The sequence below is a fragment of the Lycium barbarum genome, chromosome 9 (genome assembly GCF_019175385.1).
Source record: "Lycium barbarum isolate Lr01 chromosome 9, ASM1917538v2, whole genome shotgun sequence".
Classification (NCBI taxonomy): Eukaryota; Viridiplantae; Streptophyta; class Magnoliopsida; order Solanales; family Solanaceae; genus Lycium; species Lycium barbarum.
The window spans coordinates 15197337-15212784 of record NC_083345.1 but is presented as its reverse complement, the minus strand read 5'-3'; the positions used below and the strand labels follow the sequence as shown (position 1 = coordinate 15212784).

General features: G+C 36.2%; 1 protein-coding gene across 1 annotated transcript; it reads left to right on the top strand.

Moving 5' to 3' along the window:
• Nucleotides 1-3902: 3902 nt before the first annotated feature.
• Nucleotides 3903-4910, top strand: LOC132611687 (G-type lectin S-receptor-like serine/threonine-protein kinase LECRK1). The gene has a single exon (XM_060326077.1). The coding sequence runs from the start codon at nt 3903-3905 to the stop codon at nt 4908-4910; it is 1008 nt and encodes a 335-aa protein (XP_060182060.1).
• Nucleotides 4911-15448: the final 10538 nt, after the last annotated feature.

Here is a 15448-nt window from a genome sequence, read left to right as displayed (position 1 = left end):
AATCTAGCCTATGTAAAACTAAGGCATGCCAAAAGAAGGAAGGTTGCTTTACATACCTCGAACGCCCTCCAAGATAGCCAACCTAAAGTTAATCCCAAACTACGTCTTGGGCTCCCCAAGGTCTACAAATATGCCAACGAATATCCAATATTAACCATAGGCACTTAAGCAATTATTTATTCCAACTAACTCTAAATTCTACAGAAAATTCGGCAGCATTTCCCCTGTAAATAGGCCAACTCGAGAATTTAACTCGCTCAAAATCAACAACAACAACCACAATAACCAACCTAGCAACATCGATAATCAATTCGAAAGACAAAATAACAATAGTAACTTTCTTTTACATCATTCAACAACTTTCCAAATATCCAATTCAACGGCTTACATTCAAGCCACAATATCGCTCACACATTCGATTATCAATCTGAATCCTTACCAACAATATTCAAGGGCATTCTAAACAATTCACATAATATTTCCAACAATCCAACAATTTGCTCCAAAAGTGGCCGAAAACAGTCCCCTAGCCGAGAGCAGCCCCCTTTTTACTTTCCTCATTTTCACGTCATGTTTTGTATCACAACCCACAATATAACGATATCATTCTCATAAAATATACAAATTACATCAACGCACAATTAAAACGCTAAGCGATATTAATGCGATCTTCGACATATTATATGACCCGCATTCGTCCACACTACACATATACATATGTTCATGGTTCTCATATATAAAGATTGCATTAATTGCACAAAGTTCTCCAAATCAGTCCGCAACACTCACCATATCAATTTGGGACATTTAACTCTTATTTCCAACATAAAAGTCATCACAACAACCATTAAAACGTTAAGCGACATTAGTGTGTCCTTTAGCATATAGTATGACCCATATTCATCTACCACTACACAAGCATATAACGGTGATTCTTAGCCACTCTACACACTACAACAATTTAACATACTACAAGAATTAATTCATCAATCCAATTCAACACCCATATACACGGCTAGAACACCAAACACACGGTCCAACTTCATCACACCATATTTCATGATTTTCATCCATATTAACATACTACAACATGAAATAAGAGTTCACAACACATAGAACAAGAGCAAAACTTACCTTTCTTCTTCAATACCACAAATGGCTAGGGTTTGCAATTGGACACAATGAATGGTTAGATGATCCATACAATACTTCCACGCTACTTAGGGACCTCAATATAGTGAGTTTGTATCAAGGAATTATTTTTGGGAAGGCTCAAAATGGATTTGGTTTTTTTTTTTTTTTGGTTGTGGCCGAGAGCTATGGGGGAGTTGTGCCCTCCAAGCTCTTGTTTTTTTTTTCTTTTTCTCTAAGTGTTGAAGTGGAAATGAGAAAAGATGACTTAAGGGTCATCTTTTAAGTCCCCAAAATATCTATATTGTCTTTGTCCCACACAATGTGTTGGACCAATTAAAATTGGCCACACAATGTGTGGGACCAATCAAGGACCTACACGGCCAAGGCCTTGTTTTGCACAAGATTTTTAATTTCAATTTTATGAATTGTGGTCCCAATTTTTCTTAATTGTTCAATGCCCACAATTTCATATATAACTTATGTCTCAAAATAAAATCAAAGGTCAAAAGTCCCGACTTCAAATCCCGGAATAGTCTTGGCCTTAAATTATCATAGTTAATCCGGGTTGTCCCAATGTATAAAAATACGGGACGTAACAAGTTTGATTTTTAAAGCAAGGTAAAAATGATTTTCACTCATGTCATAAATATTCCACTTATATATCACGTGTATGTCATGTATATAATGCTGATACACATGACATACATAGGACATATAGAAGATATACACATGAGATACAACAATATACATGTGACATAATTCTTTGCAAAATTAAGTTTTTGGCTTAATGCATATGCGCCCCCTGAACTTGGCCTCAAGTGTGTCTATCAAACAAAATCCGACTTACGTAACATTTATGGTGAGTTTCATATTTTTTAGCCTTGCGCGTGAATGTCAATTGCATCCCACGTGAAAAATTCAACTAATTAAATCACCCCACCCATTTTAATTATACACATCAGATATTGAGTTTTGATTTTTTTCAGTTTTTGTTTCTTACTTCTCAGTTTTTTATTTTCCAATTTTAGTTTTCAGTTTTGGTTTCCTATCTTTCAGTTTTAGTTTTCAATTTTTATTTTCAGTTTTAGTTTCCAATTTTGATTTCTTATTTTCCAGTTTTGTTATTTGATTGATTTAAGTGGTGGTTCTTCACTTGTAGCACACTTCTTCCTATCTAATGTGTATAATTAAAATGGGTAGGGTGTTTTAATTGGTTGAATTTTTCACGTAGGATGTGATTGACATTAACGTGCAATGCTAAAAAAAATGAAACTCACCATATATGCTATGTAAGTCGAATTGTGTTTGATAGACACACTTAAGGCCAAGTTCAGAGGTTCAATAAAAACAACACTTAGTTGAGGTGCCAAAAAAAAAAAAAAGGGGGGGGGGGGGGGGGGGGGGGAGGGTAAGTTTAGGGGGCTGCATATGCATTAAGCCAAGAAATCAATTTTGCAAAGAATTATGTCACATATATATATATATATATATATCTCATGTGTATATCTTCTATATGTCCTATGTATGTCATGTGTATCAACATTATATACATGACATACACGTGATAAATAAGTGGTATATTTATGACATGGGTGAAAATCATTTTTACCCCCAACTTTGCTTTAAAATTCAAACTCTCCCCTCATTCGAACCAGTTCTAAATGTTCTCAAACTTCATAATCCACTCCTCCAAACTATTTCCAACATGATCGAGAAATACTCAATTGATTTTCAGCAAAATATTTTAAGGAGCGAATAAGTCGCTCTCTTTAAGGAGATTCAAGTCCATTGCAATAGAATCTTCATTGGTCTAACAATAATACAAGTACTCTTTATTTGTCCCCTCCTGAATAGAAACCCGACAACATCGTATGATTCAAACAAATCTTTAAACTAGTTGTTGAGTTCAAAACTCTACCACAAAGAATACCTTTCTTCAAACAAATAATACTTTCTTTTTGTAGTAAATACGTTGGAGACTTAAAAGACTTTTTCCTTTCTCAAAATTGTCACTAGGACTAGTTAATATCTATGTTTTCCTGTTGTCAATTTTTACTGCTGCAACCAATCAAGAAATGAACTTATGCCTAATTCAAACGGCAGTTTAGATGGCATTAAGAAAGAGAAATTTGACAAATTCCAATCAATGTGATACTGGTGGTGCCAAATTACCAACATCAAATAATAGGTCCACGTGTCTTACACTGACTGTCAATTTCATTTTTCTATCTATGTATGGCTAAAGTCATCAAAAGGGAAATATTCAACCCTTCTGTTGTTGTTCACCATACTTTTCCAACTATAGTACTAAATAGACCAGAAAAGTTATTTGTATGAGTATGACCCGTAATTTATATAAAAAAACTCTCCCCTCAACCAACATCTAACCAGGGGTGGAGCCAGCCCTTCAGGTGTGGGTTCAGCCGAACCGAGTAACTTTTGTCCGAACCATACATTTGTATTAAAATTTTTGTCAAATATGTACAAATTATTAATTAAGAACCCAGTAACTTTAAAGAATTAGAACCCCGAACCCACAAGCTTCGAATCCTGGCTCTACCTCTCTGCATGTAACAAGTGTAGACTGAAAAAAGAATCCTAATTGAATGAAACAAGAAACAATTTTCAAAGATGATAGCTTTAAGCACAGTGAAATTACAGGTTGGAAAATTGACAGATGAAGATTAAGCAAACAGTTGTGTATATGAAATACTAACCTCTTGTATGAATCTAAGCCTCATTGAGTTTATACTTTATACAATACGAGAATGTCACTTGATCTTCTTCCTTTTCTCCTTTTAATCCTTCATCACACCAATGGCCAAAATAGTCCAAATATTAGCATAGGCTCTACTTTCACTGCCGGAGATAATGGTTCTTTGTTATCCTCATCCGGGGACTTTGCTTTCGGATTTTACCCTGTTTCAGATACACTTTTCCTAGTTGGAATTTGGTTCAACAAAATTCAGGAAAGAACACTCGTCTGGTCAGCAAATCGTGACAGTCCAGCAGAAACTGGATCAACTATTAGTCTAACAAATGGTGGCCAGCTTGTGCTCAACTATGCTAATGGCACTGTTCAACAGATTTATAGTGGGACTGCAAGGTTGGGAATCATGCAAGGTGATGGAAATCTTTTCTTGAGAGATACCAGTTCAAATAATGTTTGGGAAAGCTTTAAGTTTCCCACTGATACACTTTTGCCAGGACAAACTTTATTATCAGCAGCAAAACTCTATTCCAATTCAAACTCAAGTGGGAATTTGAAGTACTCTGCAGGGAAATTCATGCTGGAAATGCAGTATGATGGAAAGTTGGTATTATCAGCCTATCATTTCGCGGACCCAGGGTATTGGCTAAGTAGTCAAGCTAATCAAGGAAACGGCGAAGTGAATTTAGTTTTCAACCAGAGGAATGCATTGTTGTATCTTGAGAAAGGCCAGAATAACACAATTTATTCTTTTCAAAAGAATGTCCCAACCCCAGTTGAAGACCACTACCACCGTGCAACTCTAGACAGTTTTGGCAACTTCCAGCAGTATGCACATCATAAGACTAATGGTAGAAATTGGGTTAGAGTTTGGAAGATCCCTTCAGAGCCATGTATAGTGAATGCTGTTTGTGGGGCTTACGGATTCTGCAGATCAAATGACAATGAAACAGTTGATTGTGAGTGTCTTCCGGGATATGTCTTCTTCGATCCAAGTACTCCCACGTTATACGCCCGTGTTCAGAACTGTAGGAAACCAGAACCAGAAACTGGAAAAAACCAGTAAGTAGAAATCGAAAACAGAAACTGTGTGCAAAAATTAAGAAATATCCGAGACCACAGAATTCATTGTGTGTCCTTAAGAAATTGAACCCCCTCACTGTACCCGAGGCTACGGATTATTTCCTCCCAGGATAAAACGGATATACCTGTCACAGGAGTGGCGGTACCTCAAACGCCTACGACTTCGGCGAACTCAAATTTGGCAACGAAACACACTAAGACTCGATAGTTTTATTTCTGGAAAAAGAATGCAGAATTTGCAATGCAAGGAAAAATTTTCAGTAATCGAAAATTGAGGCATTGCCTCAGTTTATATAGCCTCGAACATGCCTGTTCAGAATAGGCTTGGTGGCTGTTCGGAGAGGTCATGCCTTTTCCGAAAAAAATAAGAACGTTGGGGAAGTTTTAATTTTATTCCGCCAAAATTTAATTAATATTTTACAGCGGAAATAAACAAAATAATTTCAGAAAATGAAGATTGAATTTAAATAAATTTGGTCCAAAAAGATTATCAATCAATCAGATCATTTTCCAAAATCCAAAATCCAAATCCGAAGCCGAAGCCGAAGCCGAAGCCGAAGCCGAAGCCGAAGCCGAAGCCGAGCGACGACGACGGCGCGAGGGAAGTCCCTCTTCTCAACCCTTTAAGAGCTAGAGGAAGTGCTTTCTAATATAAGCACATAACTTTCTCTTTCTACCACCAATGTGGTACAAAGCTCCTTTTCAAAGGAACTTTGCTTTGAACTTCATTTTCCTTCCATTGTCTTTTTCCCTCCATTTCTCATTCACACCAACTTAGCTAACTTTAATCATTAACTAGCTTTAACAATCCCCCACATGAATGGGGAATGGCTATATGATGAAAAAAAACATGCATGACAAAAAACTGTGTGATTCGTAAGCAAGGATTAATCGCATCTGGATAAGTAGATTTCTCTTTGAACTTTCCGTAGTGAACATATGTCGGATATACTCGGTCAATCGGTAGATTTGATATCTTTGAACCGTCGAGCTTTGGTGTATACCTAGACAACCACATGTCACACAATTAACCCTTTAACCATCTTTGGTTCTCATTGTTTTTTTCGTTTCAGCCATGAACACTGCCTGGTTCATAAGTGCGTAGAGAATTGGCCTTACAGAATTCTCCTTGAAGCGGCTTACACTTCACACTTACATAGGTGATTTCTAAATGTGTCATCCCGTAGATACATTATTTGATATACCCCGTATCAAACTTAGAAACCATTAAAAAGCCGTAATGCTTTATCCTGGTACTGAACATTGTCTCATCACGAGAATGGACTAAAAAGTTACTGTGACAATGTTGAACCGTCATCAATGACTTTGTTTGATCTCTTTGAACCTAGATCTTGGGATCTCCAGTCTTCTAGGTAGAGTTACCGCCACGATGACTTGTCCTCGGCCAAAGTCCCATTCCCCTTGATGATCTTTCAACCACCTCTCTAGTTAGGCCTTTAGTTAGTGGATCCGACACATTATCTCTTGACTTAACATAGTCAATTGTGATAATTCCACTAGAGAGTAGTTGTCTAACGGTATTATGTATTCGTCGTATGTGACGAGACTTTCCGTTGTACATAACGCTCCCGGCTCTTCCTATTGCCGTTTGGCTATCGCAATGTATGCATATAGGAGCCAACAGTTTGGGCCAAAATGGAATATCTTCTAAGAAATTCTGGAACCATTCAGCTTCTTCACCGGCTTTGTCTAAAGCTATGAACTCAAATTCCATTGTAGAGCGGGCGATACATGTCTGTTTGGATGACTTCCAAGACACTGCTCCTCCATCTATGGTAAAAACATATCCACTTATGGATTTAGTTTCAGTTGAACCGGTTATCCAATTTGCATCACTGTATCCTTCAATAACTGCAGGATACCTATTATAATGCAAAGCAAAGTTTTGAGTATGTTTCAAATACCCCAAAACTCGTTTCATTGCCAGCCAATGATTTTGGTCGGGATTACTAGTGTAGCGACTTAGTTTACTTATAGCACACGCAATATCAGATCGCGTATAGTTCATGATATACATCAAACTTCCCAACACTCTGGCATAATCCAATTGAGAGTGACTTTCACCTTTATTCTTTGCAAGAGCAAGGTTCATATCAATTGGCGTCTTTGTAACTTTAAAGTCCAAGTACTTGAACTTTTCAAGTACCTTTTCAATATAATGAGATTGAGACAATGCTAGACCTTGAGGAGTCTTATGGATTTTAATTCCCAGAATTAAATCGGCAACTCCTAAGTCTTTCATATCAAACTTACTAGCAAGCATGCGCTTAGTAGCATTTATGTTAGCAATGTCGTTACTCATTATCAACATATCATCCACGTACAAACAAACAATGATGACGTGGTTTGGAGTGTTCTTAATGTAAACACATTTATCACACTCATTTATCTTGAATCCATTTGACAACATCGTATGGTCAAATTTTGCATGCCACTGTTTAGGTGCTTGTTTAAGTCCGTAAAGAGACTTAACAAGTCGACACACCTTCTTCTCTTTCCCTGGAACTACAAACCCTTCAGGTTGTTCCATGTAAATTTCTTCCTCTAACTCTCCATTTAAAAAGGTTGTTTTCACATCCATTTGATGGATTTCAAGACCATACACGGCGGCTAACGCTACTAACACCCGAATAGAAGTAATCCTCATTACCGGCGAGTATGTATCAAAGTAGTCAAGACCTTCTCGTTGTCTAAACCCTTTAACAACTAGTCTTGCCTTATATTTATCAATAGTACCATCAGCTCTCATTTTCCGCTTGAAAATCCATTTGGAACCTAAAGGTTTATTCCCTGGAGGAAGATCAACCAATTCCCAAGTATGGTTGTCCAATATGGATTCTATCTCACTATTGATTGCCTCTTTCCAAAATTGAGCTTCCGATGAAGACATAGCTTCATTGAAAGTTCGAGGCTCATTTTCCAACAAAAATGTTAGAAACTCTGGTCCAAAGGAAGTAGACGTCCTTTGACGTTTGCTGCGTCTTGGATTTTCCTCATCAGGAACATTTTCCTTTGTTTCTTCCCGAGGTCGATTAGATTCTTTGCTAGACGACTCACATTCCTTTTTATACGGATATATGGTTTCAAAGAAATCAGCATTATCTGATTCAATTACCGTATTCACCTGAATGTCAGGATTTTCTGATTTGTGAACCAGAAATCGATATGCCTTACTATTTGTGGCATATCCTATGAAAACACAATCAACGGTTTTAGGTCTTATTTTTACCCTTTTGGGTTTAGGAACTTGCACCTTGGCCAAACACCCCCACACTTTGAAATATTCCAAATTGGGCTTCCTTCCTTTCCACTTTTCGTATGGAATAGATTTTGTTTTGCTATAGGGCACTCGATTGAGTATTCAGCTAGCTGTTAGAATAGCTTGCCCCCACAAGTTCTGGGGTAACCCAGAACTTATTAACAGGGCATTTATCATTTCTTTTAGTGTTCTATTTTTCCTTTCTGCAATTCCGTTTGATTGTGGCGAGTAAGGGGCAGTCGTTTGATGAATAATACCATATTCCAAACATATTTGTTCAAAAGGAGATTCATATTCACCGCCCCTATCACTCCTTATCATTTTAATCTTTTTGTTAATTTGAGTCTCAACTTCAGTTTTGTACTGCCTGAATACTTCAATTGCTTCATCTTTACTATTAAGTAAATAAACGTAGCAATACCGCGTACTATCGTCAATAAAAGTTATGAAGTACTTCTTTCCACCGCGAGATGGGATTGACTTCATGTCACAAATATCTGTATGGATTAAGTCTAAAGGATTTGAATTCTTTTCAACTGACTTATAAGGATGTTTAACATACTTAGATTCAACACAGATTTGACATTTTGATTGATTGCATTCAAACTTAGGCAATACTTCCAAACTAATCATTTTTCGCAAGGTTTTATAATTGACATGTCCTAAACGTGAATGCCATAAATCATTTGACTCAATCAAGTAAGACGAAGCAGAAACTTTACTATTATTAGCAACAACCATTACATTCAGTTTGAAAAGGCCCTCTGTGAGGTAACCTTTTCCTATGTACATCTCGTTCTTACTTATTACAACCTTGTCAGAAACATAAACACACTTAAAACCGTTCTTCACTAGAAGTCCGGTAGATACTAGATTTTTCCTAATTTCAGGAACATAACAGACGTTGTTGAGAGTCACCACCTTGCCAGAGGTCATCTTCAGCAGTATCTTTCCATAACCTTCAATCTTGGCCGTTGCAGAATTTCCCATATATATGGTCTCGTCGGGCCCGGCGGGAGCATATGAAGCAAAGGCTTCTCTAACAGCACAAATGTGGCGAGTGGCGTCAGAGTCAATCCACCACTCCTTCGGATTTCCCACTAGGTTGCACTCAGACAACATAGCGCACAAGTCATCAACCTCATCGTTTGTTTCAACCATATTAGCCTGACCCTTCTTCTTTTCCTTCTTCGGAGCACGACAGTCTGCAGCTTTGTGTCCGATTTTTCCACAATTGTGGCCGTTTCCCTTGAATTCTTCTTGTTGGGATAGTTCCTTGGTCCCGATGCCTTTTTCCTCTTTTTCAGATTAGTTGGGGCAGTTTCAACAATATGTGATCCCCCTATAGTTGATCTCCCATTTTCCTTCTTCTCCGCTGCCTTGTTATCTTTCTCGATTCTCAACCGGACGATGAGATCTTCCAGTGTCATCTCCTTTCGCTTGTGTTTCAAGTAATTTTTGAAGTTCTTCCATGAAGGAGGCAACTTCTCTATCACTGCCGCAACTTGAAACACCCCACTAATACCAAACCTTCAGCGAGGAGATCGTGGATGATAACCTGCAACTCTTGAACTTGAGTAACAACAGACTTGCCATCTACCATTTTGTAGTCCAGAAACTTGGCAGCGATACACTTGTTTAATCCAGCATCTTCTATTTTATATTTCTTTTCCAACGCATCCCATAGCTCTTTTGATGTTCCCACATTGCTATAGATGTTGTAAAGATCATCCTCCAGTCCGCTAAGAATATAATTCTTGCACAAAAAATCTGAGTGCTTCCATGCCTCAGTTACAACAAAACGTTCATTCTCAGGTGTTGATTCCGGCAGAACCGGAACGTCCTCCTTAATAAACTTTTGAAGGCTTAAAGTAAATAGAAGAACATCTTTTGTTGCCATCGTTTGAAATCAATCCCGGTGAATTTTCCGGGCTTCTCTGCCGGAGCCGGTGCTGGTGCAGTACGACTGGAGGACGCAGCATTGCTCGTAGAACCAACCACGGGGGCTGGTGTGGCAGTAGCAGTAGCAGTAGCATTCAAATTTGGAGTTTGGTCTCCCATTTCTATCGCAGGAAATAACAGAAAAATTTAATAAACAGTGAATCAGTTTAAATTCGAAAAATCTTCGAATTGAATCTGTTTTGACAGCAACAAATATAATACACAACGGTGAAGATTTTATTTCTTCAAACCGAATCAAGTTTACACAAAACAAATTTAAAAACTTCAAACAGAATGTAGGAAACTGTATGTTGTATACTTGATGAAGTTTTTATATCTTCAAATCAAGTATCCAAATGAGTAGAAAGTTCTGAAAACTTTAATCTCAACCGGAGTAGAAAATTCGAACATTTTAGTCTCCAAGCAACATACAAGTTCGTTACATGCAAACACCAAAGATACAAGTTTCTTTTATTTTGTGGACAACACTTTTTTTTTTCCAATAACGTTTTGTAATCGTTAAACAACAACAAATGAACACAGAAATAATTGTTCAATTTCTTAAGCTTGTTATACGCCCTTGTTCAGAACTGTAGGAAACCAGAACCAGAAACTGGAAAAAACCAGTAAGTAGAAATTGAAAACAGAAACTGTGTGCAAAAATTAAGAAATATCCGAGACCACAGAATTCACTGTGTGTCCTTAAGGAATTGAACCCCCTCACTGTACCCGCGGTTACGGATTATTTCCTCCCAGGATAAAACGGATATACGTGTCGCAGGAGTGGCGGTACCTCAAACGCCTACGACTTCGGCGAACTCAAATTTGGAAACGAAACACACTAAGACTCGATAGTTTTATTTCTGGAAAAAGAATGCAGAATTTGCAATGCAAGGAAAAATTTTCAGTAGTCGAAAATTGAGGCATTGCCTCAGTTTATATAGCCTCGAACATGCCTGTTCAGAATAGGCTTGGTGGCTGTTCGGAGAGGCCATGCCTTTTCCGAAAAAAATAAGAACGTTGGGGAAGTTTTAATTTTATTCCGCCAAAATTTAATTAATTTCAGAAAATGAAGATTGAATTTAAATAACGACGGCGCGAGGGGAGTCCCTCTTCTCAACCCTTTAAGAGCTAGAGGAAGTGCTTTCTAATATAAGCACATAACTTTCCCTTTCTACCACCAATGTGGTACAAAGCTCCTTTTCAAAGGAACTTTGCTTTGAACTTCATTTTCCTTCCATTGTCTTTTTCTCTCCATTTCTCATTCACACCAACTTAGCTAGCTTCAATCATTAATTAGTTTTAACAGTAACAGATGTCATCCCGAAGCAATGATCAACTTCTGTACAAATCTGTCTGCAGCAAATTCCAAAGTGGAGGTCATTAAGGATAGTGACATACTTTACCAGGATGTTGGGGATTATGAACATTATCCTAATACGGATGAGGAGGGATGCAAGAAGCTTGTGATGGATGATTGTTATGCCATGGCTGCTACTTTAGTCAATAGGACATGTTACAAAAGTCAGCTAAAGATGGCATATTAGCAAGAAAGAAGAAATCCAATACCAGAGCTCATCTCACTACTGGCCTTATAACCAGCAGTTCACTTGCTGTCCTATTTGGAGCCTTGGCTCTTTACTGTCATCCTGCTCCTCGGAGACTCATACGACATAAGTGGAATCCTGATTCATCGAGAATGCATTGTTGTATCGATCAGTAAATGTTTTCTCTTTTCAAATCATCAACGGGGAAGAAGCTATAGAGGAACATGAAGAAAAATTGAATAAGAAAAAAAAAAAAAAAACTCTTTGCAAACTGCAAATGAACAATGAGAGCTCTCTTCTGGTCAACAGTTGGGACTTCTGAGATAAATAGGCTGAAAATATTTCATTAGGCTTAACATGTATTTCCAAATTAAGTATGTTTCAGATAATTCTTGTTTAATTATGTAATGGCCAGCTTGACTTGTTTTTGCAATCCTTTTATCTGCATGTATGGCCTTTTCTATTTGATGCAGTTCTGTTGGAACAAGGACCTTGGGAAGTTGGCTGGGACTATAATTTTTTTTTTTCTCCATTCTTTCTTGAAATAGAACATAAAGGAAATTCACTTATTATTTGTTGACTGAGTACAAGGGTATTTATAAACTTACAAGAAGCCTAGCGAAGGAAACAAGTTATATACAAATCAATATCCTAAAAATCTGCTGCTATAATCAGCTGCTACGATCGCGTTAACTGTTAAGTATACAGTCAAACCTCTCTATAACAGCATCGTTGGATCCGACATTTTTTGTTGTTATCGCGAATTGCTGTTATACACCTATAACAGCATTGATTGACATTTAACTAATAATTCGTTGTTATAGGCAAAAAAGATGCATAAAATCTAATTTTTCATTTTCACTATCAAATACCAAGCTTAATTACACTTTGTATAACGAAGAGAAATCCTTTATTGATGAGAATATATATACCCATATAATATTCTGTCATAAATAGTGTATTAAATTTCAAAATATTTGGTCAAAATCTCTACATTTGTTATTGGTGATTATAGATATTCTATTTTTATAAAGATGATTAATTATTATATTACCAAAAAAAGAAGATAACTGTTATTTGTATTTTACAAAGAGTGTACTGTTTGGTTGTTGTTGTTATAGGTAAAATGTTGTTATAGAGTAGTAAAATATAACATAAAAAATCGGTTCTGAAATTTTTTAATTGTTATGAAGAGGTGTTGTTATATGCGAATGTTGTTATAGAGAGGTCTGACGTATAAGGAAGGACAACTATCTGCTTGTCATATGTTAATTTTACATTCCGTAACAAGTAGGAACAGGTCAAAATGGAAAAAAGAGTCGTTACTAAAAAATAAGTGCTAAGAAAAGTAAGTGAAATGGTAAATTGTTTAGTAAATTATGAAATTTAGTTTTTAAATATCTTATTGGCAAAAGACATAAATTGATCCTTACCCTATACCCCAAAGGTCAATATCACACTTAAATTTTACTAGTGACCTATTACACACCTAATATATGAAAAAGTGATATTATTTATCCTAACGCACATTTAACAAGTCATATGGTGAGAGGTCTCTCTCGCCACATCAGCCCCATGTCAACATCGCGTTAGAAATCTTTTAATTTTTAATATTTATCTTATCTTCATCTTTTCCTCTCTACTCTCAACTCTCTCCGGTGGCAAACCCAAATGAATCAAGCAAACACTTCAAAAATTGACCATCTAAAAAGTTACTAATTTAATACAATCCTAGAAGCTGATGTAGCAAAAAAAATTATAATTAAAAAGTAGAAGATGAAATGAAATTTTAATAATTAAAAAAATTACTTTTTAAATTTTAATACTGAAAATGAAAAATTATAAATTTACAAATAAATTAGATTTTACTAAAAACTATTTTTTATCACTCCTTCTTCTCCATTTCAAACCCCCCCCCCCCTTCCCCCCCCTTCCCCCAAACTCCCTTCTTCTACATTTCCTCCACCCTCACGCCACCCCTACCTCCAGAACCCTTCTTCTTCTTCCACCACCACCACGCCCTCTTCTTCTCCAACATCACGCCACCCCCAAACCCTTCTTCTTCTTTTTCTTCATTTCATCAGAAATGAACAAACCCAGAAGTATTTTTGTCTATTCCATAGCAATTCAATGTTGCCCATTGAGTAGAAAATGAAGAATAAGGTCGGATCAGCAAGGAAATCTTAATTTATTAAGAGAGTAAATCTGTAAACTAACGGAGACCATGATGTGTGTAGACTTGTTCTTTTCAAATGCTCAATTTTGGAGAGGAAACGATGATGCTTCATGCTTCATGCTTGCAAGCCCTTTTATGTTCAGGGTTTCTCCTAATTCTTGGGTCGCTGCCGGGGACGAGCTGGTGGGTAGCTGCCGGAGACGAGCTCGTCGGAGCTCCGGCGGAGTGGAAGTGAAGAAAAAAATGAGGGGTGTGGTGGGGGTGGGAATTACAAAAAATTGAATTTTACAATTAAAAAATAAATGAATAAATAATATATAATCAAAATCGTCTTTTTTTTTTATATATATATCGTGTCACATCAGCTCTCAGGAGTAAATAATATCATTTTTTTTATATGTTAGGTAGGTAATAAATCACTAATAAAATTTAAGTGTAATATCGATATTTAAGATATAATTTAAGAGTCAATTTATGTCTTTTTCCTATCTTATTTCTTCTAAACTTTCCATTTCCATAGCATAGTTGAGTAAAGTATTTGCTTACAGTAACTTTGTCTTGCCCCGCAATCTTTTACAGCAACATTTTAAAAATAAACTAGGAAAAATAAGTTGAAGAGTGCTTATAACTTTAAAATTTAGGATAAGGTAATTGCTATAAGCCCAATAACCTTGAATTTATATCTTGAACATTTAGTTTCACTGCTATGTCAAAACGTTATCAGAAGTCTTATATGTTTTTCTTACGAACTAAAACTTTTTCTTGCATCTCAAATTATAGACTTATCTGTATTTTGATTGGGAATGGAATTTAAGAAAGAAAGATAACTTTTGATGCACTTTTACTAGATATAAATGCTACAAATCATCTCATTAAGGATAAATATAAAGTTTAAAATTAAATTGTTTGCTTAATATAAAAAGTATAGTTTGTTAAAGGATGAATTAAAAAGAAAAGTATATCACATAAATTGAAATATGGTAAGTAATAATTGTGCTAAATGATCAGTGATACACGCGCAAAAAACTAACTAAATTAGATCGCAAAAAACTAACTAAATTAGATATTTTTGCACGGATTTCCTTCAAACGCAGTGGTCTTTAATTTTTGTCCATCATATTTGTGATCTTTAAATTTCGCTCGTACTGCTTATTTAATAAAAATACCCAGATATACTTCAGTCGATATAAGTTCTGTAATATTCTTATCTTCGAAAACTGAACTTTTGCCTCGCTTGACACAAGTTTCGTAAGAATTAAGTTATGCGGCATAAGTTGTGTAGTATTTTTTAGATTATGTTGAATGTTGAAAGTTTTGCCTTTTTCGGTATAAGATGTGATAATACATATGTCGAAGCTAAACGCTAACTATCCGGAGCGAATCTAAACTTATGCCTTTTTTAGATGTTGAAAGTTTTGTCTTGTTCGACTTAACTTGTGAGATATTATGATACATATGTCAAAGCTAAACACTAACTATCCGGAGCGAATCTAAACTTATACCTTTTTGAGATGTTAAATGTTAAAATTTTTGGCTTATCCGATGACTTAACTTGTGGAACGTTACGATACATATGC

Excerpts from the sequence above, each read along its gene's own strand:
- LOC132611687 (XM_060326077.1), top strand. The coding sequence starts at position 3,903 with ATGTCACTTGATCTTCTTCCTTTTCTCCTTTTAATCCTTCATCACACC.